Genomic DNA, 26,630 nt, shown 5'->3' on the forward strand with positions numbered 1-26,630 from the left:
CACGGGTGAGATGGAAAAAGTCCCCTCTGTGTCAGCACAGATGCCATCCCAACAGCAGCCCCACCTCAACTCCCAAAAGTGGGAGCCTTCACTAAGGGCTCCCAGGTGAAGGCTTGGTCTCTTCTCTGGCATCGCAACACTCCACTCCACCCTCATCTTCAGAAGGGAAGAGGCAGGCTGGGGAAAGCCAACGGCTCTCCTGGTAAGCAAAAACAGATTTGCCCAAGCCTTTTTGTGGGACGCTCATGCACTGTAAAACCCTGCCCATGGTTTGGAAGGTCTGCGCCAGGTTACATGGAGAAATGTCCTCTCCTGCTGTGCTCTTCCCAAGGCCCATCACCACCATCCATGACCATAAGCCCCGAACAGGGCAGGCACAGCCAGACTGCCATGGGGGGCTGTCCCTGGCACCTTGTCCCTCTCCAGCTGTGCCCAGGGCTGTGCAGGAGCTTGAGCTGCCCAAGAGCTTACCTGGGACTGTTCACCAGTACAAACTGCTTCCCTGCCCCGTTCACCGACCCAGGCAGCCACCAGCTCCCTGCTCCTCCCAGGAAAACGTACTCTGGTTTGGAGCAGCGATAAAAGCAGCTGTCAGGTCAGCTTCACTTCAGAAGAGAGACGCTATTTCAATGACAGTGACATTAAGCGATGCCACATGGTTAAAGGCAACTCATGCCTGCGTCCTTACTTAAGCCTGTAACAAGTCATTGGCTTTCAGGCAGGACAAACCAAAGGAGAGAAGGGTTTTGGCTTTGTGACATACCACACGATGCTGTTAGGTACCATCCACACGACAGTTTCTTACACAGCTCATCACTGAGTGCTCCAAAGGAAAGTCTGTAGCTTGGGGTGCTGCTAAGGGTAAAGATATGGGGGCAAGAGGGAAGACATGAAAACGTTCACTCAACAACTTGCTCTCCGTGACTGGTAGTAGAAAGAGAAGCCATCTAGCACACTAGCTTAGCTTCATATAGATAACATATTTATTGAAAATCTGCTTCACCAACAATGGTGAAATCATGACCAAAAATTACAAAACATCATGGTAGCTGGCTTTATAAAAATAAACTGCAGGAGTATGTCTTGCTCACTTGTACTGGTCTCTCTCACCCCCTCCCTCCTTTAACGGTGTACGTTATATTCTTCAGCATAATACCATTCTAGAAAATTGCATTCCATCCAAAAAAATGCACTTGTTTTCCTTAGCAGAGGTCCTTAAAGTGACTTTTCCCCCCCGCCCTCCCCAACAATAAATATAGAAAATAGCCTCTAAACAAATAAATTTTAGTTTGGTCAGCTTAAAAAAAAGGTCCATTTTCCCCCTTTTGGGATATGTAGTGACTAAGCAGCCATTCAAACAGTATTCAAGTCTTTGGTGGTTTCGGCTGCTTAAAGCTGCAGTTTTATGTACAGATGATCAACTGAGGTCCTTTATTTTCTCTCCAAAAACCAAAGACTATGAGATGATGTCAGGTGCCAATCACCAGTACGATCAGTGCGGCATTCGCTGCACCTTCACTGGGAAAGATCAACCACCCAGGAAAGTAACCGGTAAAAGGTCATCTTTGGCAAGCGAGAGCTTTCAAACAGAAGGCGTCTTTGGTGGATGAACCTGTTGCATAAGCTGCGGTCGTTTCACTCGTGGTTTCCGTCTCTTTGGCCTGCTCTTCGCTTTGTTGATCTGCACCACAAAGAATGCCAGAACCACCATGGCACCCAGAAAAGCAAAGACGGGAATAGTCTGTCCTACGTCCTGGTTGTACCGGCCGGGCATTATACCTGGAAAGCCAAAGAGGTTTGGAGCGACTGATGATCGCCCGAGTGAGCTACAATGTCTTTGCAGTGTTAACACTACCTACCAAAATGACCCAACAGGAACCCTTGTTCAAACATGAAAGAGCTATTAAAAAGAGCTATTAATCAGATTACATTTCAGACAGGAAGATTAGTAACTGCAGACCCATTAGTGAAAATAAGACAGGATGCTAACGTGCCAGAAAAACACCAACATCTCCACCTTCACCTATCTGGGTACAGGAAAGCATAACCCAGATTTCCCCTGCACTGACAACCTTCCTTGTTAGAAGAGAGATGCAAATGCTTGACCATAATTTTACCACTAAGTAATTTTTATAAATCACACCAAATCCTGATTCCCTGAGGAAGGGGGTGTTCGTTTTTACAGACATCTTTTAGTCTAGCAGCTCAGACTGAGAAAAGAGCACATGTGAGGCTTTCAAACCGCTTCCAGCTGGGCCTGCGTGGCCAAGCTTGTACAGGAGAGTAGCCTGTCATTAGACCGAAAGCTGCTCCAAGTGCTCATTTGTTAGTGTAACACCTTGCCCAAAGCACCATTCAGACAAACTCTCTGGACTCTGCCTCTGTGCACTTACACAAGGAATTTTAATTTGCAGAAGGTATCTAGCCAGAGCTCCCAAGGACAGGGACCGCTGCTGACACCCATGGATCTGAACAGCACCAAAACAAACTTCATCTACCCAAAAAGCATCTGCCAAAATCTTCCTCCCAGTATGTCACACATTCTTTCTTCTGAATAAACTACTTATATGCAAAAATACTTCTCCCAGCCTTCATCAATCAGCCTTTTACAAAACAGCCACACTATTATTTGGATGTTTTTCACAACCAAAAATAAACACGTGGCCTCTCTGGCTGTGCCATGGGTTTTTTTGGTTTTTTTCCACAGCTTATAGAGAAAGGAAAGTAAAACACTGACTTTCAAACTTTTCAATGTTTACCTCCAGGAATGTCCCATGCTCCACTTTCTCCAGGGGACAATGGTCTCACTTGGGGTCGGTTCTGTCGAAAACTGGGCAGAGCCACTTTATCAAGGTCAATTGACAGTAACTTCTGATGTTTCCAAAGGTTGCTAGAGGAAATTCAAAGACAGAGGTGGCTGCCCACTTACTTCAGTAATGCAATAACTTTTGTAGGAACATAAAGAGAAAATGACAGATGGAATCTACAAATAATTCACTAGGTTGGACCAAAATGATCATCCAATACATTTTTAGGTTCTGCAGTTTGCAGGCCTCCAAAATTCAATTCAAACGCCACAGGGACACACTTAGATTGGCAACTATTTACTAACAACCCTCTCTCTTGCAGACAGACTCCCAAAAGTTAGCAGCCCAGCAGACAAGTATGGGATATATGGTGATGACTTTTCCTTCAAGTGACAAGTGATACAACAGAAGGCAGAGTTAGGCGAGCTGCCCAAGAAGCTGCTTCAGAAATCTATTTCAAAGGCACGCAGTGACGATAGATTTAAACAAGATCATTCACTCAGTTGGGATCACTCAATCACAACAGTGAATTGACTCGCAAAGCTATTTTTAAAATTCCCCCAGTTTCATAGGGTAGCTGTAAGGTGAGTCAGAATTATTCACTGGAGAAGCATTAATCATTATTTCTTCTTTGCAGTCTGGCATTTCTCTAGGAAAGGCATTTCAGCTGTGCCTTTCAAAAGCAGATGGAACAAATAATTTTTCAGCTGAACTCAAAGATGAGACTTCTTGTATAAGAAAGATGTATACTAACCTGGGGGCAGTTTCATTCAAAGGCTGTGGTTTGGCCCAGGACAGGTGAGGACAAGCAGGAAGGGACCGGGGTTTAGGGTCTCCCAAGTGAGCCTCGAGCACCTTTGAGTATCGATGCAAATGGTTACCTGCAACTCAGAGCAGAGACAGACTGGTTTACCAAAAGACTGGTGGGATAAGAGTTACCAACGTTTGTGTTCAGCTAAACATGGCTTCTGGAAAACCATCAGCTCTTTACAGTAATGGTGACTTGCAGCAAAATCTCCATTAGAATTAACCAAAGGGTACCTTACAAGACAGTAAGACTGTGCACCTACAATGGTAGGCAATCCAAATTTTGCTGGTGGCACAAGAAACAAGACTGAATGCTTTATACCTGCTCCATAGCCCATAACTAGAATGCACTCTAGCAGAACTAGGCATCTGAAAATTCCTACTCTACAAACAGAACATTTTCCTTAATCAAATCACAACTATATCATGACAAATCCCTATTGTATGTGCTCTCTTCTCGTAAAACAACAGAACATTGTCAAGCTCACACCAAACTAACCTTACTGGCGGATAACTCAAGGGCTCTCTCTGAGCCTTCCTAAATTCCACCCTGACACTCCCTCAGTTTCGGAATCTGCTCGGTAATTAAGGCTCTCACCTTCCATCCGCTCGGGGAGAGAGTAGCCCGCTCCCGACGGCGGTCGCTGTCTATTTTCGGAATGGCTCAGACTTGGTGGTGTCACCCCATAAGAAGTGTACTGCAGGAGGGAATCCAGGAGCCAAAAGCAATCTGTGGATTTCACAACCGCAAGCCCCAAAACAAGATATGCATTATGTCACATTCAAAATTACTTATCTTTCTGTTAAGAATGCTGTAACAACATTTAGAAGTACAATCAGTTTTTCTGGCTCTTGTTTTTCTTCTTCTGAAGTTCTAGACCCAATTCCAGAAAGATGCAACTTTCAACACACGCCCCACACCCTCCCCCCAATATATACAAACACAAAAATAATCTCTTCAGTCTTATATCTTCCCTTGTGTACCAAATCAGGCTCTTTTGGGGAGTAGGACATAAACCAACAGGTATCGAATATGGGAATTCCAAGTTGTGCAAGGCCATCCAAGTCCTTGCAAAATTTATGAGATTTTTCAGTGTGGAAACACAGGAATCTCTGAGCTTCTTTTAAGAGGGAAAGAGAATACCACCTTATTTATATATTTATTTATTTTTTAAAGGGACAAAATAAATCCCTTTCAAAGAAAAGTAAGAACAAGGTAGTGTTTTCAGTGGGAAGTTATGACTCATTTGCTTTCCCAAGCTTAAACAAATATATAAATAAACCACAGGGAAAGGTTCTGGCTAAATCCCAGCTAAAGCAAAAGCAGTACATACAGCAGCTGTGGCACAGACCAGGCTGGGAATCAACTCCACAATATACGTGATCGTGGTTTTCCTTTGCACTTTAACACCACATGAACTCTCATTTTGTCTCCCTCCTGAATTACTACCACACCTTAATCCAGAGCTACCCCTACCAAACAAGCAGTCCAGCTAGTTAACATCACAGTTCTCTAAAATGTCCATTTTCGGGAGTAAGACAATGTCTTATCAGCTATTTCTACTACATAGCAAACTATTTTTCTCAGAACTTCCCCCTCCCAGAACAGTTGGCTGGGAATGGGAATTAATCTTCATAATCCTGGTGTCCCTTAAACCCTCACCTTTGATTTTTAAAGAGATCAATCAGATTGTAAGGATTTATATTCACAAATGTTAGGAATTTACCTCAGTTAAAGCCACCGATGTCTCTGCAGGAGACATAGCTCCTGGTTCACAATTTAAAAGCTACTTTAAAAAGATTTCTTTAGAGCCTTCCACTTTTTCTTGCTTCACAGATCACACTGGATTTAACAGCATTAGGGAGGTCACAAAGCATAGTTTTCTGTTACTTAATTGAAAGTTACAGATCTTCTCTTATACCACATGCTTTCAATAACCTACAGCAAGCACATAAGGCACCAATATGGTGGTGTTATGGCAACTCACTGGAATTAATCTATAGACACATAAGTAGAAACCAGAGAACTTTCAAAGAAAAAGAAAATGATTGAGGGAGAAAGAAATGAGCTACAGACAGAGAGCTCCCCTAGGCAGTAAGTTCCTTTAAACTTAAATAAATTAGGAAAGGGATGGATTACATAACCCAAAATTTTAAAATGTTGGTGACAAAAGCCTAAAAATTATAAATGTCCTTTTCATCACAAAAGGAGAATTTAGGTTGAACACCACAGTCAGTGGAAATGCAAAAAAAAGACCTCACAATGGATTATCTTCAGCCTCTTGAGCCACAGATCTATCAGCTTTTGCTTTATATGTCATGAGAAACCAAATCAATCTCTTCAAAATTTTATAAGTCAGATCAGACAAAGTGCTAGAAAAAGGTTTTATAAAGACAAACCACTCAGGGTGGCTTCTATGGGAGTCATGAAAGCTGCACACACACATAATTCACACACTTGCTACCTTGAGTTGAAAACAAACATTTTGAAAACCCAAACAGAAATTCCTACTTTCTGACATATTTGCACCAGCTGGTTTGTGTCAAAGCAGAATAACCTGAAAATAGTAACACACAACTGAAATGTTGAACATTACCATATATCCTCACAGGAAACATTGCAAAGGGAACAAGGCAAACACTGCAAAGGGAGCAAGGCACCATGAGGAGCAAACTCAAAAGATAAAATCCATTGTACTACATAAAAATTCAGAAAACACAGCTAGGGAATATGTGAAGGGATTCCCTAATGGCCTCTTCACAACTATAAATCAAGTATGTGTAACTGTTAGTGCTTTCTGCAAACAAAAATGCCCCAAAGAAGCAAAAACCCCACCAATCAATCTCCCATGCAAAAAAAAAAAAAAAAAACATCCCAAAATCAGCTCCTAAAGCTTGGGGAACGGAAAAACAGGCAAAGGGCCCATGTTGGGAGAAATGCTCCCATCTATCAGAGGGCTATTTAATGTGGGAGGAATTGTTCTGTTGTAACTGCACCTCACAGCATTTTTGGAAGAGCGCTGCAAAATAGAGATTAATTCCCAGTTAGGAAAACCTAGAGAGTCCATAGAAACCACCTACTTCTGACAGGAGCTGTAAAAACCACACAGGACAGTTGTCAGCTTCACACAATAACTTTTCCTGTGTGTCAAAGCTTACGCACCTTTCTGTCGATGGCTGTCATCCAAGCAATTTGAGTCACCGTACAAAACGATTCTGCCACCACCTTCAGAAGGAACTTGGTAAAGTCCCAAAATAGGGACATTTTCAATTATAGCAGTCTCCTGTTTTAAAACTTCAAGACCTAAAGCAAAACACAAATAAATTTCATAGTCTGCAAAACATAAACATCAATTTACCTGTAAGCTGACACAGCTGACATTGCAAACTTACAAATGCAGCTATACCACTCTTCATGTCAAACATTTATGGAAAATGTTTTCAAAAACCCCAGGATACTAGGATAGAAATGGAGCTGCCCCAAGACCCTGATTGGGAAGTTTCCTACTGATGTTAATGTTTTTCTTTGGTGGAAAAGCAGAAAAAGACATCTCAATCTGGATTATCTTCAACATGAACTTTATTTTCAGCGACAGGCTTAAAATTAAAAGGTTCTGCCTTACAAATTCCTTTATGCTATTGTACTCCTTCTGCAGAATTCTACAAGACATGGGTAACTTAAGAATCAGCCACCACAGTGCAGGGCACTCTTCGCCAACTTACTTTGCACCATGCCCACCTACTATTCTTCCAAGAAAGAAACTTTATTATGGAACTAAGAAAGAGAATAGAGACATTCCATGAAATAAAACATCTGTCTCTCTGTGAGAAGCAGCAGCTGCTTTAACGTTTTAATTTAAGTCATTTAAAGCAGTTGTTCAGGGGAAGTCCATTTTAAGGACTGCTGGGCTCATATCTCTCTGCAGCTCTGCATTTACCAGTTACCTTTGCACTTTGTGTCTTCAGCATCCAATTCAGGAACAAAGAAAAGTGTTGTTTAGTAGGGAAGCAGGGACACAAGAAATCAAATTCACGTGAGTTTTCCCCACCCCCGTGCCCTGCTTTAACCTTTGTCAAATTTTACTCCCTCCTCAGCCCAGTTCCTCTTTGGACCAGCAGGCAGAACCAGTTTTCAGTATGTCCAGCCCTGCTGTGGTTCACATATCTGCTTCTTGACCTTTTCGGAAACACTTATATTAATACCAATACTGTAAATAGTAATTTTTGAAGGAGTATAATTTAAAGGCCTGCCTCCAAAAGCCCTACAAGTATCCAAATAATAAACTAGTAACCTAAAAGACATATTTTCCATATATTTACAATTATAACTGAGATAATTGATGAAAAGACCAAAAAAGCACAGGGACCTTCCCAGTATGAATGGGTACATTCAGCAAAACCCAGAGGACATCTGGCTATAAATCTGCCATTTGTGTATCTTACAAATCCATCCAACCGTTTTATATCCTGTGAACTGAAAGTTCTAATAAACTGCAGGAGGAAAAGCATCCTGTCTAGCAGGTGATGTTTTGTCTACCAAAATTTTCCTTACCTATATCCTCAGATCAGCACAGTTACCACAACACTCACAACAAATTTGGCTATGATTAGGGGATATATTTCAGTAGCACTTGAAATTTGTGAGAAACATGGACAAGTAACACAATTATGAGACAATCCCCTCCAAAAGTGCATGACACACATACACATGTGTTTACATACAGCAAACACAATAAAAGACTGCATATATACACTTGGATATTGCTGCACTATATAAAAATTGTATGCAGTCATACTGCAGCTGCCTTTTAGGCATCCAAGTATGTGTTCTAGGCAAAACAAAGAAATACCTACCCTATCAATGTTTTTTTAATACAATCACTGGTTTAACACCTTTCAACTCTAAAACTTTGCTTGTGCACTAACTCCAAAGTTCTACTTAAAACACAGAAAAAAGCCAAGGCAGAGCATACCTTGATCCTTAAAAGTCTGTGCAATGACAATGCCATCTTCTGGAAACTTTGCAATACTGCATCCTGATGCATAATTCACTGAAAGACAGCACAAAATTGAAGTTTAGACTAAAAATGACACTCCCCTCCTACTGTATTTAAGTGAGCTGTTAAATCAAGCACAGAAGAAAAACATTCCCAGGAACGTGGCTCAGAATTTCCATATTTTGACCAATACCTGTATGCACAGAGAAGCCACTTCTAAACACAGCTTTCACAAGTTCATATATAATCTTTTCAAATCTTTCCATTTAAGGGACTGACATTATATTTTTTAAACTGAAAACCTTAATCAATTGCCACTAGAAATGTAGTATTTCACACTACCAGTCATTATTTATACTACAGAGAACTCATCTCCTTTAGTCAACGCTGGTGAGCATACAGAGACCTCACTCGGTGCCTTCTCTTTTCATGTACACATTCCAAGTGAACCTCTCAGAAGACAGATTTGGAAACATTGGTTGAAAATACCAAGTTGAAAATACCAAAAAGAAAGACTGGCTAGACCTATGAAGTCTGAAACAGTAAGGTCACAGACCTGTGGCCTAACCACAAAGTTTGAACTTGAAACCAATGAATCATATTCACTTCAGGGGCAACAGTTCAAAAGATTACAAAAACAGCAGTTTACAAAACATCTCAGGATGTTGTGATGCATGCCTAAATTGGCATATTCCATGTAACTGCAAAATTACATTGAGAGGCTTCATCTTAACAACTAATATCTCTAGTCCAGACAAATACAGTCACACCTTGACAATACTCTTCAAAGTCTAAACCGAGGACATTCATTACCTGGGCTGAAAATTTTTCAGACAAGGTCTATGAAGGAAGTAATCATTTAAGTGTGCTTATGAGACTCTCTTCACTGAATCTGAGTGGTTCTCTTGACTCTCACTCAATCTCATTCTTACAGAAAACTATTTTCCAAATGACACCTTGCATCAGCAACACACTCAAGTACTCACTTTCATGATTTGCCATGGTAAAATCACCTTCGTACAGCCCGTCACTAAAGGCCATATTCCAGACAGAAAGCAGATCGTTGAGAGCTGGTATATTAGCACCTCCAGTATCAGGCATCCACCACTGCCTACAATAATTACAGTGTAACACAGTTTATTAGTGTAGAGAATACAATCCTAGGGTCTGTATAATGAGAAGCCAGGTGTCTTTCCACAAGCAGACTTCTTCAAAGTCACATCAATAATTAACTACAGCTCAAAGCTTTATTTAACTCCAGGGGCATGGGAGCAGCTGTCTCTCTGACACAAATGCTTTTCAGTGAAAGTTAAGTAATACTAATGTGAAGTTCTCCATGCATTCCAGTTCCATGGAAAACTTTAATTTGCTAGAAAAAAAATCAGTCTTATGTTCTTCATTTGGCTAAGACGAGGCAAAAATGATGGTCATGTCATTTGCTTCTCCTTTTCTAATGAAGCAAAATGTTACTTGCTCACAAACTGTAGAACACATCTTTCTAGCTTCACAGTAACACAAAACAGGCTAACAACTACAGTAATTACGAGGGTCTTTCTCACCATTCGTAATATTAGTGCATTTTCCCTCTATATGATCAACTGGAACAATTTCAATAATGGGTGCACAACCTGGCAATTCGGTTTGCAATCCACATTTTCTTTCTATTCTGCTCTCCACAAGCACTTCTCCATTTCTTATTTTTCATTGTAAATGTTTTTCTGGGTTTTAAAAGAAGATTACATTAGCAAGGGAGCCTTTGCAATCATGATAAAGTAGGTAACTACTCTCCTTAAACTGCTGCTTAACAATTTTGCTCCCTTGGTAGTCCCTTCTTACAGGTAGCATGAAAATGCTGAAGTACAGCCTATCACGTTTGGGATTTTTAGGGTAATATGTGCACAAAATGACAATTCTATGGCGTTCTATTTCCCAAAGAAGTGACACAAATCAGTACCTTGTGTTTTCATCATAAAACTTTACTTTTCTCATCACTGATGTGTTGTACCAGTCACTAAATACTATAAGTGAGAGCCCATTATCAACATCCCTCCTCAGCTTGGTGATCTCTTCGGGAAAATACTCTTCCTCACTGTCCACCATCAGTAAAGTGCCTGGGTGTAAAAGCAAAAACAAGACTTCACTGGGCTGTTTGCTGTGACATTATCACTATTCATGCAACCCATGAAAAAGCCAACACAAGTGCATATTTAGTACAACATCTGGTCCATGTGCCCTGCTCTGGCAACTCACCTGAAGACATAACATTTAAGAAAAGGGAATACAAGACAATTCAGTATACAAATGCATTTAAAAAAATAGTTTGCCAGCATAGTATGCTTTTTACAGGTGTATGGTCTCATAAACTGAAAGTCCATATATGTCACGTGTATATTTTACAGTTTGGTCTCATCCAAGTGCTCCCTAAACTGAACCAAATCATGGCAGAAGAGGAATATCAGAAGATTCACTGCTGATCCAAACTAAAATGCTAATGTAAATGCACCCTAATAAGAAGGTTTTCACTGCCCCAAATTTAAGAAGTATTCCACTCACTACTACATATTTACAGCCAGGTAGACAACAACTATTCTGAAACTTGGTTTGATTCAGATCTTGAAAACTACAGTTCCATTTTAGTAGACCTGACTAAAGTGCCATTGCCACTTTGACATAACCCTCTCCCACTCCTGTGAACAAGGAAGTACAACCTTCTCTGCAGCACTGAAAAACACAACCATAAAAATACACTTCTATTTCCTGAAAATATGTTTATTTTAGATTGCTCCTAAATAGCAAACTATTTTGCTTCTTCAATTTCTGATTGCCCAGAGAGGTGGTAGAACATCCATCCTCAGAAACAATACAAATTTACACAGGATCAGCAAATTTATACAGTATTAGCAGCCTGATCAACCACTGATGCCGGCCCCATGTCCCACGGTCCCTTGCAACCAGGCCATTCTACAAGTACAGGTAGCCTGCATTTGGAAAACCTTCTGATAAAGACTCTGTAGTAACCACATTCAATTGGCAAATCCAGTTCTGCTTTTGTGGGATGGAACAGACATGGGCTTTTAACCCACTCAGATGTGGGCTTCCCCTCTCCTTTTTTTTCATTATAAGGATAGTAAACTGCACTAATCCTACTAATCTCCCAAGCAAGCTTCTGCAACGACACTTTACACAACCAAATATCCATATATAAATAATAAATACACCCACACTTATAATATTCTTCTACTACCATGAGGGTTTTTCTTTGAGCCCTTACCATGTTTTTGGTCTTCCAAAAAACAGGCCATTTTAGGAAGTAGTCAACAGTATGAAGAACAAGGCAATTAACTCATGCTTACCATACTGGCTTGCATCAAAACATGTAAATGGGGAACCAAGAACCTCAACAAAGTACCCCATGCTCCTCAGATGCTGGTACATGTCCCTGAAGTTTGTGTGGATATGGTCACCATTCCTTAGGAAAAGAGAAAGGTGTTAGAGACATTTAGATCTGGCAGGCAGAAATCCAATTTAATAACTAATTATAGGTTAACTTCCTACTTTCCTTTCTAAAAGTTATATTTTTTGAAAGCACCATCTCCTCTTTGCAAAATTCTTCTTCACAAATGGCATTGGTTGCAAGTGCTACAGAGAAGAGCTATACAGCAAAGCCAGAGACTGAGCACAATTCTACATGTTTGCATCACACCACAAAGAAATATTGCTGCAGTAAAACCATGTGCTCTTCAATAAACTTCCTCCTCACAAAAGAGCCATAAGAGCAGTTTTAACTAACTGGAAGAAGCACACAGGACAATCTGTAAATAACTCCTCAAACTCAGCAGAGAGTTCCTGTCCATTTAACCTATCTGCAAGCTCAAAGTAGCTTTCCAAAAGCCTGTGTCTTGGTCACTGACCCATTCAATCCTCATTTATACACTGTTGCACAATTCTTCCTATGGATGCTTTCCCTTTCCATCTATGAAAGACAAACAGGTCAGCTGAGCCTTGCCCTGCTCCGATGACAATCTCCCTCAACAGACATGGGGCTTCTTCTCTGGGACTCAGTCTTCCAAATTTCTCATGTGTTTTTTTTTTTTTTTTTTTTTTTTTTTTTGGTTAAATGAATGCTGAAGCAGTTAATTAAGCATCCCCCTTAACTTCCTGGGAGAAACTGGGGCACAAAAATGCTACACTCTGAAAGCCAAACAAAAATCTCAGTGTCTTAAATGCGCATTTAGAAGCTTTTCATTTCATGTGAATAAAACCACAGACCATAAAAAAATCCTGCACCAAAGCATGCCGAGTCCAAGCGCTTTTCATGGATTTCTTAGAAAAGATAATCCCGTGGCACGCTGAAAAAGGCTAGAGCTCTCTAGCATTCAGTAAAGTTATCCCATATCATTAACATACAATCAAGAAACACCGATTTAATGGAACCTGAGATAAATACCAATCTAATGGATCATTCTTCATCCTCAAATTATCCCTGGGGAAGTATCCTGGTGGATAACGGAGATTGTGATATTGATCCCAAAGGACTCGCTTACTACGAGGTGGAGTAGGAATAATCTTCACTTTTATTGGAAGCTTCACAGTTGAAGTCTGCTCTGCGCCATTCTTAGACTGAAGGACAGAACAAACTACAGTAAAATCCTTTTTCCCCACAAAACATTCATCAGTTAACTGTGGATTGTAAAAGACCAAAAAAATGAGGTATCAAATCTACTTTTAGTTACCAGTCTCCAAATAGAGTACTCTTGCCTTAAATCACCATAGTATTCTTTTTCTACACTCAACAGTTTACAGAATCATGCTTAGAATGTAAAATACTTAAAATATGTTACAACTGTAATTTGCTTCAATCATTCCAAACCTTCAAAACTTCTCAGGAATAATCATGATTCTAGAAGAAATATGTTTAAGGAATCTCTTTTTTAAAACACATTACTTAAAATTCACAACAAATGCAATTATGAAGTCAGTCTCAAAGCAAGGTTTTCTGATTCTAGAGCATATCAAATTCAGAGGCTAATCCTGCTCTAAAGATAATTATTTGTACTTTTCAATTTCCTGACCTCAATCCAACTTATGTTTCAAATTATAGCACCAGAGTAATTCCTTAAAAAGAAGGTATTTGTATATTGGGAAGCAATAAAATTATTAATGAAATAATTATTAACATAGAAAAACCCAAATACACAGAACTTACTTCATTTTCTGCAGGGGATGATACTGTGATCATAACATGACCTTGAGCAATTCCTTCCCAAGATGCTGCTTTCTTTGCTACAGAGATGGAAATTGCTAAGTATCCAGACCAAGGCCACAACACAGGAGAGTAGGAGAAAGCCACTTCAATATTATCCCCATTTTGGGGGAGATAGGGTTGCCAATCTGGCTGTGAAATGAAGAATATAGAACATCAGTAAAACAGTATTTGCAGTCACTAATTTTTACACATAGCCCTCTGCCTCCGCACAAAGAAATAAATATTCTTAGCTTTTCTGAAGATTATGTAAAATTTAAAAATGTCCACAAAGCCCAAAAGGTTTGTGTTGTGTCAGTGAATCAGCCTAACTGTGACAGCCTTAATGATCTGACTGTAGGCTTTTCAGAGGCAGGACTCTCTAAGAAGCTGTCTGAACAGCAAGCATGCTGCCCAATTGAACCTGTTCTAACACTCTAGGGTCCTGTGCAAGAACTTATTGGGAACAACACAAAATTTCCTTTTAGTAACAAAGAAAGCCGTTGCTGTAACAGACACAGACAAATTACACCAGCTGCATATGAGTATTTCCATAAGCTAATGATGTTGGGCGACAGCTTCATATACTTCAAGCTTGAACCCGAACTGGACCACAGATTAACAATAAAATGTTGAAATTAAGCTCATTTACCTTGACAAGAGTTTTAGGACAGTTGCCTTGTTTAACTTGTATAAATTCCCAAATCTGTTCTACATTTAAACTTACTTTAAGCTTAATAAAAAACAAAAACAAACAAACAAAAAACCCCACACCACAGAAAATGACCTCCCTAGTCAGCTAACATGCTCAACATCGCTGGTGTAGAAAAACAGGTTTTGCAGCAGACCTTGATAAGTCAATACATTCAGGTCATTCTGACCCACGGATGAGGCATGATTTGTAACATCAGGATCCTTTACTGAGATTGCTTATGCTCCAGACCAAACAAAAAAAGAATATGAGGAAAGCCTATCCAGAAGATTCTAAATACAATCAGAGAGTACAAAGAAAACTCTCAGTACCTGCCAATCTAACTGGTTTTACAAAGGTAAAAAACTACACACCCCTGAAACTAATGCATTGTTCAAAATCTTGTAGACATCTCATGTTGACAAATCTTACTAATCTGGGTGCGTCCTTCAAAATCAAACGTTTTGCATCTCTTGATCTCAGCAGTAAGAAATCTGATTTAGATAAAATAGGGTTTTCTGGGAAGCTTTTAGTAACTTTAATAGTCAGGATGTGCAACAATGTTAAAGTCTTACCTTGTCTACAATTCTCCCAGTGACTCCCATACCATTAAGGATAGTAACATTAACAATGGTTGGCATCCCTCCATAATATATGGGCTGGGAACAATAGGGCCACATGTAGGGACACTCCGTCAAGTCGATATAGCTTGGGCTCAAACTACAGAAGAATAGAGGAGGTAAAATAAAAATCAATTACCAGAAGAACATGTCACTATACATAACTATGAAAAAACTACAGATAAAACATGCCAGTCATGGTTACTGTATCAAGCTCTCACCTCTCTTCCCAAATCTGCCTCAAAATCTTCCTCCCCCCCCCATATTTTTTTTTAAGCTTTGTGAAAAGATTTTCACAAAACAAAAGCAACTTTTCAGCACAGTGAGAATGTTCTTACTCTGGTAAGTTACATTTTAAGTACTTTTCCACAGTGTTGTAGGGTCCATTACGGATAACATTTGAGGCTAGAAGAAAAAATAAATTTAGCTCTTATAAACACTTAATTCCCTATACTGCTATAACTATGGGCAGAAAATACACTGACTTTTCATCCACCCTTGTCAAAATTCATGTGTCAGGACTACGTAAGATCTGAGCAAGTTCTCTTTGTTGCATAAGCACAGATTGCTCAACAGAGCTGCACATGCATCACCAACTCTCTTACAAGAAATACAGCAAATTATAGTGTTATCATTGATTAATTAAGGATTAAAATTAACCTGGCCTGAGGTTTATAGCTGTTGAGGATCTGATAAGCTCTCAGAAGATCCAACTTGCCATGTCCTTGTTCAAACATGTTGACTCCAGGAAGTCTACGTGCTGATGCAATAAGTGCCTGCTTCATACTTGCTGGATTCACCATTTCACGTTTCTGAACTGTGCTGAAATAGGAAACAAAAGATCACGTTAGGTGGTGTTTATTTCAGTTTCTAGCTAGTCCTGTTTACCATTCTGCCTTAACTTGATTTAAAGAAAATGAGATCAAAAATCAGGTTGCTGTGAGTAACATCTACAGTTCATATTTGCCTGCTATTACTTGATTTCTCACTGGAACAACTGCAGAAGAGTGACAAGTTTCTGACACATTTCTCTTTAAAACTAATATTACATGAATTTTTCTCTTTACAATGTACTCCATGACCAGCAGTCATTACAATCAGTATCTTCATATGCTAAATAAAATATTCTGAAAGTCAAAGCTTCTGTAACTGAAAACTTGCTGGTATCTTTCACAACATGACTCTTTCTGGAATGAAAAATCACTTTGTTGTTCAAACTAAGACACATCTTTTTAAGCAGGAAATATAATGACTGAATTTTTGGCACAAGTGTTTTTCAAATAAAGGTTCACGTCATCCTTACATAGTAGCAATGACAAACACAAAGTACAGAGTTGCAACTCCTATCTTCAAGTTTTCAGCGTGCAACAGATGACTTACGCAACCGGATAACAGCCATAAAACCCTGAATCCTATAAAATTTACAAGGACTTAGATAATTCTCTGCTACAGGTGCCTACTTTGACCAGCCGCTCTTCTCCAACACAATTGACAGAAGCTTAGCAATTAAAAATGATTTAAAAATGCGACTGAATTACTTCAAAGTACTCTTTTCCCTAGTTATATTTGCAAAGATGTTAACTAATATTCGAAACAGTTCCCGAGTTTTTGCCAGGAAATTCAGAGCCACTCAGACAAGGTAATGTCTCAGGCAGAACCACCCTGATTTTTTCCTTGAAGTTTGTTTTCCTACATCTAAACACAATTTAGTTTTATTTGCTGAGTTCCTTTAAGGGCCTTTTATGACCCTCCTGCATCAGCATCTTTTGAGATTTTTATTTAAGACTTACCTTACTAACAAAGTAACAGCACCTGCCACCACAGGAGATGCTACGCTTGTCCCAGAGAGAGAGCGGCATCCACCTTTCATACCAGAACCTCTCACTCCAGAGCCATAAGTGACAATATCAGGCTTCACTCTACCGTAACCTCCAGGCAGCTCCTGTGAAAGAAAACAGATGGATTATTGCCCTAATACATAATAAATACCCATGGCTTCATTTGCGCAGTTAAACTAATTGCAGGTCATTCAGAAGTAAAATTATCGACTAAATAAGCTGAGGTTTAGCATCATGGAACAGCAAGTAACACTTAAAGCTGTTGTTATTACAAGTTCTCACTGTTTTAATGTTAACATTACTGCTGATTAATATTTATACTAAGCATAAAACCACTGACAAAATAAGCCACATGGCTAACTGGCTAATGAATGAGGCGCAGCACAGAGGCACGTAATAGTTCCCCTAATCAAGACCACAGTGCAAACTCATCTGAAATCAAGTGTGCAGTGCCCATCACCTCAGTTCAACAGACATGTAAGTGCAATGTTACATGTTGTAGTTGGAAACCCGAGGATTTTTAAACTAAAGGAGAAGAGCAGACCTTCATTTTAGCAGATTTAACCACACACTCAAGTTCTCACCATAAATCAAAAGGTACTGGACATTTTACAAATACGTCAAGAATGTCAATAGTGGTCAAGCCTAACCATGAGAAAGCCTGCAAAGAACACTAAGCTTCTTGTTTGAAGACTTACGATCTCTAACTATTCTGATCTTGGATGCAATCTTTTATTCTTGGTTGCTCCAACATATACCACCTGCATGGTACTACCCCTTCAAAAATGCTCCCTCTCCAAGGCCCTTATTTTGGCTGCAGATTCTCTGATTTGATGTGGCTGGCCATAGTCTTACCCAAGTGGTCATTCCCCTAGATGAAAAGCGAGCTATATTATCTTCAAAGTCAATGCCACCTACTCCAATCACATCCATCTGGTCAGCAGGGTTATTGAGAGTCCTAGAACAAGTTAGGGAAAAAAAAAAAAGGTGGCAAAACCCAAGACATAGTAATAAGATTTTTGTCAGACACTTCTTAACCTCCACAGCAACGAAGTTTGGTCCTACCTGATATAGTTATACTTTACAAGGGAGAGCAACTTTTCAGGCAGCTAGAACTCAGTAACTAATTCAGCAACTACCAAACCATGTGTCTTGAAGACAAAACAAAATCTATTTTTAGGCATTCATTTTAGAAATATACCACAAATTGTTCTGGCTTGATCCCTCCTATATTATTTAAGCCCAAGATTAGTACCCAAAGATGTCTGCCCTCACTAACAGGGAAATATCAGCTGGAAGTACTGCCATTCTTCTTTTCTTGACTTTGCACTGTTTCAATGAAAAATTGCTGTACCACTGCAGCAAGTGATCAAGATAGTGGAAAGAGTTTAACTTGAGTCACTTTCTATAAAGAGATTACAGAAAAAAGGAGGAGGGAAAACTTCCTGACCAAGCACAACTACTTTCAAAACCACATAACAACATATTTACTTTTCTTTGAAGCAGTCATTGAAACTTACCCATACAAAGGGCCGTCATTGCCAATAGCAGAGACCATGATGACATTGTTAGCCGTCAGTTCCCATACCTACAAAAAAATAATGTTCACAATAAGGCTCTGCTACCAAAAAGGAGACTTTTCTAACAAACATACACCGCCTGGGGCCTGACATAAGTGAATGGTTAGTCCAACCCCTCTTTCTCACTGAGACTTATAAAATACATCTCACTGATACATTCAATATTAAGTTCTGAACGTTCTTAAGATTATGTGACCAATAACCCAGCCTTGACAGCAATGCTGCTGATAATATGTATTTAGATTGCACCAAAGGAAAAACTCCTGCCCATAACAAAGCACGCCAGATGTCAAAGTCAAGCTATTCTGAATTCCCTCCAGCAATACTCTGGGGAGAGTAGTAAAGGCACTGTCAAACTAAATTTCAATGCAGGTTATCATTTAAAAAAAAGGAAGAATTTCTGTGTCTCAAATCCCTTAATTACCCTTTACAAAGAAAGATTTTATCCTTTAAAAAATGTAAATTAAATCACTTAGTGCTTTTGAAAGACAATTCAGGGAACAATGAAACTTACAAAGGGAAAAACCTAATTCCTTCTTATCCTGACACAAATGTCTTATCACATAGCTGTATCAACTGCCTGTATTTTTTACATATTTGTTCTTAAAGGTTTTGCTGCTAAATTCATGTTATACATATTTTCACCATGAAATAAATAAACCATGTAGAGATTTTTTTAAAAGGGTGGATTTCGGTTAAGCTTCTTGATTAAGAGCCTGCTTGGGAGTCACACATAGCCGTACATACTGTATTTTGTAAAAGCGCATGCTTCCACAGCTCTGTGAATATATATATATTTTTAATATATTCCTTAAATATATTCCTAAAAGCCTGTACACCGTACAGAATTTCTTTCACGGAAATGAAACTCCACAGAAGCTGCCAGCAGCACTGGAACCTGTTAGTAACTGTGACAAAGAAGTAGCTCTGCCAGTCCAGCATCCGTGTGAGAGATATAAACACCGTGACCACTTTATTTCCTCATACCAACCTTGTCAACAAAGGGGTGATCCATGAAGTCTGGCCCACCAATACTTAGATTCAACACATCTATCTTCTTTAAAATTGCATAATTAAAGGCATCCAGAAACCAAGATGTATATGAGACCTATGTAAGAAATACAGGGGAAGAAAACTATCATTGGAAAAGCCAGAGACTTCAGAGAGGAGGAAAAAAACACTGAAATAAAGCACAGAAGTGACAACGGTCCTCTAGTATTTCTAGTGTACGTTTGAACGATTGCTCCAGCACTACACAGATCAGACTTCCACACATTATTTCTGAAAAATATACCAGATTTGGAAACTGTAAGACATCTTGTATTAAGTCTCTTATAAATAGAAAGATGTATCTTTCTCACTTATAAAAAAGATTATATCAATATTTACAAGTACTTGCAATATTGCAATATTCCCAAAGGAAAGGATTAATATAGCAGTAATCTGGAAAGGCAGAAATTGAAATACATGTAGTACCTGGTTATTGGTGAACACTCTAAAAATATGCAGTTCTGCATTTGGAGCAAATCCCTGGCATTCTCTCATGCTGGCTATCACACCTGCTACAAAAGTCCCATGGCCTAAACCTATCAGAGAAAGAAGGAAACAAAACAAGACGTTAGAAGATAAACTGTTTCATCATCAAGGATTTGTACCGTTAAACATTGCCTATACCAAACATCGTATCAGTCTAACAGACTTCATAAAAACTCACAAATACTGGGTTCAGTCCTAGTCTTCTTGAATCATATTTTGCTCCTGGGTTGAGCGGGGCCAGAATTTCCAGCACTGTCTAACCAGATAACCAGCTCATTAAACTCTCCAGCCTATCCACTCTTGATTGCCACCAATGAAATCAAGAGCCACACAAAGCAATCATGAGAAAAAAAGGTTATTTTGGAAAATGGAAGTCACAAAGCCAATGTATTTTTAAGTAAATCTCTTTAAAGATTTTTATCCTGTCTCTGCAATACCTGTATTTTGTTTAGGATTAAAAATAAGACAAGAAAACATTTTTTTTTTCTCTCCTCAAAAAATAATTTAGCTTTTTCTCTATTGGACTGCCTGCATTACATTTCTGTACTCCACTCTGCCTGTTCGGCAACCATCTGGGCACAGAACTAATAGGAAGTGCTGCAATGCAAATAAATACTATACATGATAAAACTACAGAGGGGCACGCAAGGCTGAGCATATACCTTGAACTCTAAAGAGATTAAATTATCAACAGACTCACTGACTCAGACTGTATGAAGTTAATAATCTGTGAAAGTATACAGTCAGAGCAAGTTAAGGTCGACATCTGAAAAAGGAACACAAATATACTGCAGTAAATAAGAAGTTATTTGGAATGTTGACAGACATGACCTAGCAGAGCGTTTCTTGATGAAAACTTAGAAAAACTTCACAGGATGGTGCCAAAACCCTGTTAATTAAGGACTGTGCAGTAAACAAGGAAAATGCTGTCCCTTGTAAGTATGGAAATACGTACACATTGTGAAGCAGCAAACTACATAAAGGAATAGAAGGAAACACCTTTGTGGGGTTTGCTCTCACCTCCACATACTTCAATAATGTATTTATGCCTGCACAATGTCTTCTTGCCCTGACATTTTCCAAATGCTATGATGAAACACCACATGTAATTCAAAGGGGACTTAATGCAACACCCTCCTGGAACCTTAATACTCTTTGTTGAATTCAGTATGAGTACAAAGTGCTCAGGACACTGCAAAATTAAGCTTAAAATCGCAATATATATCCTTTCAACAGATGTTAGTACCACAGCAGCAATGACAGTTTTACAACGGAAAACAGAATATGCCAGTATCAGGAATAGTTTAACAATTGTGCACAGTAACTCACCGTCATCCAAGGTTCTCTCATTAGTCCAGTTTGTTCTCTCCTTTACATTTTTGAAATGTGGATGTTTCTCACTCAGACCAGTGTCAAACACTGCTACTCTTACACCAGCACCTATAATAGAAAAGCATCACTTTTTCTGATTCAGTTCCACAGCAACTCTAGTCTATCAAGTTAAAGAAAACTTTTACGTTTAACATAGCACACGATTTACAAGCTAAGTTACAGACCTTAAAGAAAACTCATATTTCAATTCAGAAATTCAGCCACAGATCATAAATACGACAAAATCCTCTTAAGTACTGCACACACATACACAGAAGATAATCCTATAAGTATACAACACCTCTTGAAACAAAGTATTTCTCAGTCTTTCTGGAACTGGTATCCAATAAGAGACTAATACATAGGAGCCAATTAGCCTTTCCTTACACTTGGTTTTCAAATAGACTAATCATTCTAAGGGTACAGACAAAAGCAGACCTGTGTAACCCATCTGCCAGAGGACGTCTGCCTGCAAGGTCTGAGCAACTTGGCGTGGGATGGCTCTCAGCAAACGCCTGCTTGAGTGTCGACCTGTTGCATGCCAGAAGCCAGAACCTAAAGAAAGGCTTGCTCTTCTCAAGGGACGAGATGACTGCCATTTTTGAGTCCATCTGGTTTCATTGCAGTGCAATGTTGGATCAACTACACAGAATGAGAATGAAGAAAATACAGCATGAGGAAAACCACAGATTAACTTTTCATGCAAATATACACATCATACTGTTACAACAAATTTTTCAGATAAGCGAGTATCTATTTTCTCTGTTGAAAATACGTAAAAGCTTCCATTATATCTACTAGAGATATAGTGCTCCCTAATCTCTGGCAAATGACTGCTGCAAAAGAAATGTTTCTACGTTGTAGTTGGAATTGTTGCCACATATTAGCAAAGGTATGACAAGATCCTGATAATTTTATGGGCAAAATAATAGATTTATCTAAATTAACTAAAAATTCCAGGGCACTTCTCATTTGTGCAATGCTAAGCCGATGGTCTGAAATAAAACTGAGAAGACTTTTCCAAAGCAGATCTCATGGAACCACAAACAAAATTACTTACACTCTGAATATTTGAGTGATCGGAAGACCTTCCGCTGAGGTGTTACACGTTTGATGTTCGGATGATCTTCTAGTGTCAGTACTCCATCCTTCTGTTTCTCATTTATTTGAATAACTTCAAAATCACTAGGATAGTCACTGGCTGGGTTGTTGCGAGGTACAATCCTCCAGTTCTCAATCTCACTACTTTTTAGTGCACTTGAAATAAATTTACTTCTAGCTTTAGCTGTGAAGTATCCATTAAAAGCCACAATATACTCTGAAACAAGAGCAGAACTTATCAGAACTGATGTTTATGTAGCTTACTCAAGCATTTACATTTGAAAAAATCCAAATATTTCTTTTTTTTTTTTTTTGATCCAGAACAAATAATCACAATTACGGACTAGAGTTGGACCAAGGGTTGGACTCGATGATCTCTGAGTTCTTTTCCAACCCAGTTGATTCTGTGATTCTGTGATTCTGTAATTTGAGGCACTTTTTTGTTGCTTTCAGAAATCTGCAATTCATTTCTGGACTACAGAATACCTTTTTTTTTTTTTTTTTTTAAAATCAGTAAACCTGCAAATTGTGATAAAAAACTCTGAAAGGAAGGAAGAATTGTACATATCATGGAAAAGTGAAAAGGTGAAATGATGTGTGGGGACCCGAGGGGAGGGAACAGACTTACTGTTACATCCAGCAATAAAAAACTGTTTGATATGCCAGTTCAATATGCTTCTTGACGTACAGGATTTAAAGAATCTAAACACTACATGGTATTGAGTTTTAATGCAACATCCTGTCTGTTGGCACCCAGGCACACACACGGCTTCACTGTGGGAATATAACAGGTACCTGAGGCAATAAATGGATGCAGGGTCAAGGCATCCTACTACAATCCTTTGCCGCATCAGCAGTGAAATCTGCGTCAGTTTGCCTTTCTTCTGCTCATCTTTGCAATGTTTCCATGCACGTATTTTCTTAAACAAGCCAACAGGGATTTCTTGCGTTTCTCACCCTTTCAAGGCCCGCTTGCGGTTATATTTCATAAAAGAGTCTCAACCACACCACTAGCGGGGGCAAAGCAAACAGCTACTAAACACACCAAAGTGACCAGACTTGCCTACCTGAGCCTTCACACTCCATTTTAACTTTTAACATCCTCTTTATTTCCCCCTCTCTTCTTTCTCTTGTTTTTGAATCTTGACTCCAGTTAAACCAAAAACTTTTGAAAAAATGCTTCTCTTTTTGAATATAGAGAATTTAGCACACAATATGCTTCTACAGAAACTCTTCCAATGTTGCAATTGCTTAACTCTTTCTTACCGTGCTCCACGACTGTTGATGTGAATTCCACTTTCAAAGTAAGGCGAGAACATCCAGGACATATGTGAGCCTCATGAGAGGAATTCCCTAGTCTGGTACCGAAGTGTTTTTTGCCACAGAGTAAAATAACAACCAGAACAAACCAGATGTTTGCAAACTTCATGGTCATAGAAGAAAATGGTTTCATTCCAAAAATTCCATATATTCAAATCACAATTTTCTTCTTTATAAACTAGTTCATTTTCATTTCAGTAAACGTTGCTTTTACTGCGCTGATCAACCGGATATTTGTAAAGCTGTGTCCAAAATAAGTAGAGATTTCATGGTATTTTGAGGTAAAGCCTAATAAACAGGCTCATTTCTTTCTACGCTTCCTCTCCATTTTGTATCAAAGGATTCAGTCACTCAGGATGTGGCAGCTGAGTCCTGTACTCCATGTTTGATGGCACAGTTAACTCCCTCCAAGAATTACCAAAGCTGACTGCAAACCAACCTGTAAGGCAGGGCGATACAGAAAACAATTAGATTCATTTTTGTGCAACTGTATATCCTGAAAAATCACAAAAGATAGACACCTTTGGCAGTCAGAATTAGAAATAAAATGTAAAAAGTTGTGCATATGTTTCATTTAGTAATACTTCACAAATGCTGAAGTCTCGTTTTTGCTCACACCAGAACAAATGTGGAACACTGAGGTATTAACCTGACAACAGGACAGGTTATGATGACAACCAAACTCTACCACGGCCACTTAAAAAAGCATGTGGTGTTTTTATTTTTGATTGTGTTTTTTTGTTGTTGTTGTTGGGGTTTTTGTGGTTTTTGTTTGTTTGTTTCAATCAGAAACGTAGAAAATAAAATTCTGCTCTGGTACATCATTTTACACAGAGAATCAGATTCAAACTCCATGCCAAAGTCTGGTAAGGACAAGAGATACTACGGGAAGCAAGCTTGCAGTCCCTGTGCTTGAAAGAGAAAATCATCATGAAAAAAGTCTTTCAGGAATGTGTGTTACTACAATACAGGTATCTGAGAAGATAAGGGCTGGGATTGCAGACATAATAATGTGAAGTTTAAGGAAAGTGTTGCAAGTCTTTTTCAAATGGAGGGGAAGTCTCTCTCTTTACGTCCCAAGGTGCAGGGAAGCATTTGAAAAGAACTGCAACATTAGCTTTTTTTTTTTTTTAATTCCAAACATTTAACCAAAAACTGACAGATAAAAGGCTATTAAGAGATAAGTGAAGAGAAACATTTATGTCTCATCTGTCACACCACGTGGAGAATTCAAACAGAACTATAACTTGCTGCAGTGACCAGGACTGAAAAGTAGGAGCCTCATTAGGGGATTCATACTATTTAGGAGAACGATGGGCTGACCTCACAGCACAACAACAGAACTGAATCTGCATGTGACAGCTGTTACTTCATTTTTATTTAGCTTTGTATAATATTCTCAAGTATTTCCTTGTAACAGGGATAGAACTCCCCTCCGTTTCCGTTTAATTAACAACACCATGACAGACCGTGAACTGTCTGCAATTACAAAGTTTCCTCTTCACCCCAAAACTAGACACAGTTACAGCACATGAACTGCTGATCTTGGCTGCGTTCTGCCAACCCTATCACCTGTAGGCTTATAACCCCAATAAATCAACTACACAAATGAGGAAAATAAACATTCTTATGACAGAAAACAGAGTCTATGTAAGCACGATGCTGAAATATGATGGAAACTATGAGCAAATGAACAACACACTCACAACTTTATTCTGTTTAATAACCGTACTGTGCAGTGCTGGACAGGGATTTAAACTTGTCAACTTGTCCAGCTCCTAGAACAGCTGGGTTTGGAGTTGTTCCCCACTTTTTCTAAGCAGAGGGTACCCAGCCCGAGCCATGGGAACCCCGCACAGCGCCCCAGCTGAGGGCGGCCCGTACAGCACCGGCCTGGGCGCTGCGGCAGCCGAGGAGCCAGCCCCTTCAGCCCGTTCGGGGAGCAAAATCTTGCTGCTCCCACCCACAGCGCCAGCCAGCGAACGGATGAACCCCTCTGCTCTGTGCCCGTCACCGGCCTCGGGAGAGCCGCCGGTGCTCCCAACCCGCCCCCAGGCCGGGAGAGGCTAAGGAGGAGCGACAGCCGGCTGGACAGTGGGGAGAGCCCCGTGTAGCAGCCGCCGGAGCGCGGCGGGGGACGAGGCAGCCCCTGAGACCGGGGAAGCGACCACCGGGAACGGCGACCGGGTGCTGCAGGCCCGGCTGCTGCCCGCCCCGCCCCGCGCCCCCCGAAGCTTGGCAACACAGCGATCCCCCCAGCCCGAGCACAGAAGGGGCGCGGCGGAATCGGCGGTGCCGCCGTCCCGCTGTCCTTCCCCGCTCCCCCCGCCTCACCGTGCCGCTGCCGCCTCCCCGGACGCCGCCGCCATCTTGTGCTCTGTTTACCACAGCGCTCTCGCGAGAGCCCCACAGGGGGAGTGCGCATGCGCGGAGCGTCTGTGCTGCCCTGCGCAGGCGTGCGTTTGTCGCGATAGAACCCGGCGATAACGGCCACCGGCGATAACGGCCACCGGCGATAACGGCCACCGGCGATAACGGCCACCGGCGATAACGGCCACCGGCGAGGGAGCCGCTTCCCGCTGCGGGCGGTGAGGAGAATCTGATAACTGAGATGTGGCTGAGCGGGGTCTAATTCCTATCAGGAATACTTAAACTGTGGATGGTACAGGCAGGGCTAGAACAGTCACACAAAACTACATAATAAAGAAAGAACACAGTTG

General features: G+C 40.0%; 1 protein-coding gene across 1 annotated transcript; it reads right to left on the minus strand.

Annotated features, from left to right (window-relative positions):
- Positions 1-960: 960 nt before the first annotated feature.
- Positions 961-26,378, minus strand: MBTPS1 (membrane bound transcription factor peptidase, site 1). Its single transcript, XM_065028896.1, has 23 exons — positions 26,245-26,378; positions 23,857-24,349; positions 22,550-22,807; positions 21,928-22,131; positions 21,448-21,558; positions 20,059-20,168; positions 19,574-19,690; positions 18,523-18,590; positions 17,858-17,960; positions 16,955-17,106; positions 15,825-15,986; positions 15,120-15,264; positions 13,818-14,006; positions 13,059-13,231; positions 11,965-12,080; positions 10,566-10,722; positions 9,598-9,722; positions 8,588-8,665; positions 6,778-6,918; positions 4,213-4,344; positions 3,562-3,688; positions 2,760-2,890; positions 961-1,779 (listed from the first exon to the last, which is right to left on the minus strand). Exons 2-23 carry the CDS (start codon positions 24,041-24,043, stop codon positions 1,583-1,585), a joined length of 3,183 nt encoding a protein of 1,060 aa, XP_064884968.1. The 5' UTR covers positions 24,044-24,349; positions 26,245-26,378; the 3' UTR covers positions 961-1,582.
- Between the last annotated feature and the right edge of the window lie 252 nt (positions 26,379-26,630).

Source organism: Columba livia, chromosome 13 (genome assembly GCF_036013475.1).
Source record: "Columba livia isolate bColLiv1 breed racing homer chromosome 13, bColLiv1.pat.W.v2, whole genome shotgun sequence".
Lineage (NCBI taxonomy): Eukaryota > Metazoa > Chordata > Aves > Columbiformes > Columbidae > Columba > Columba livia.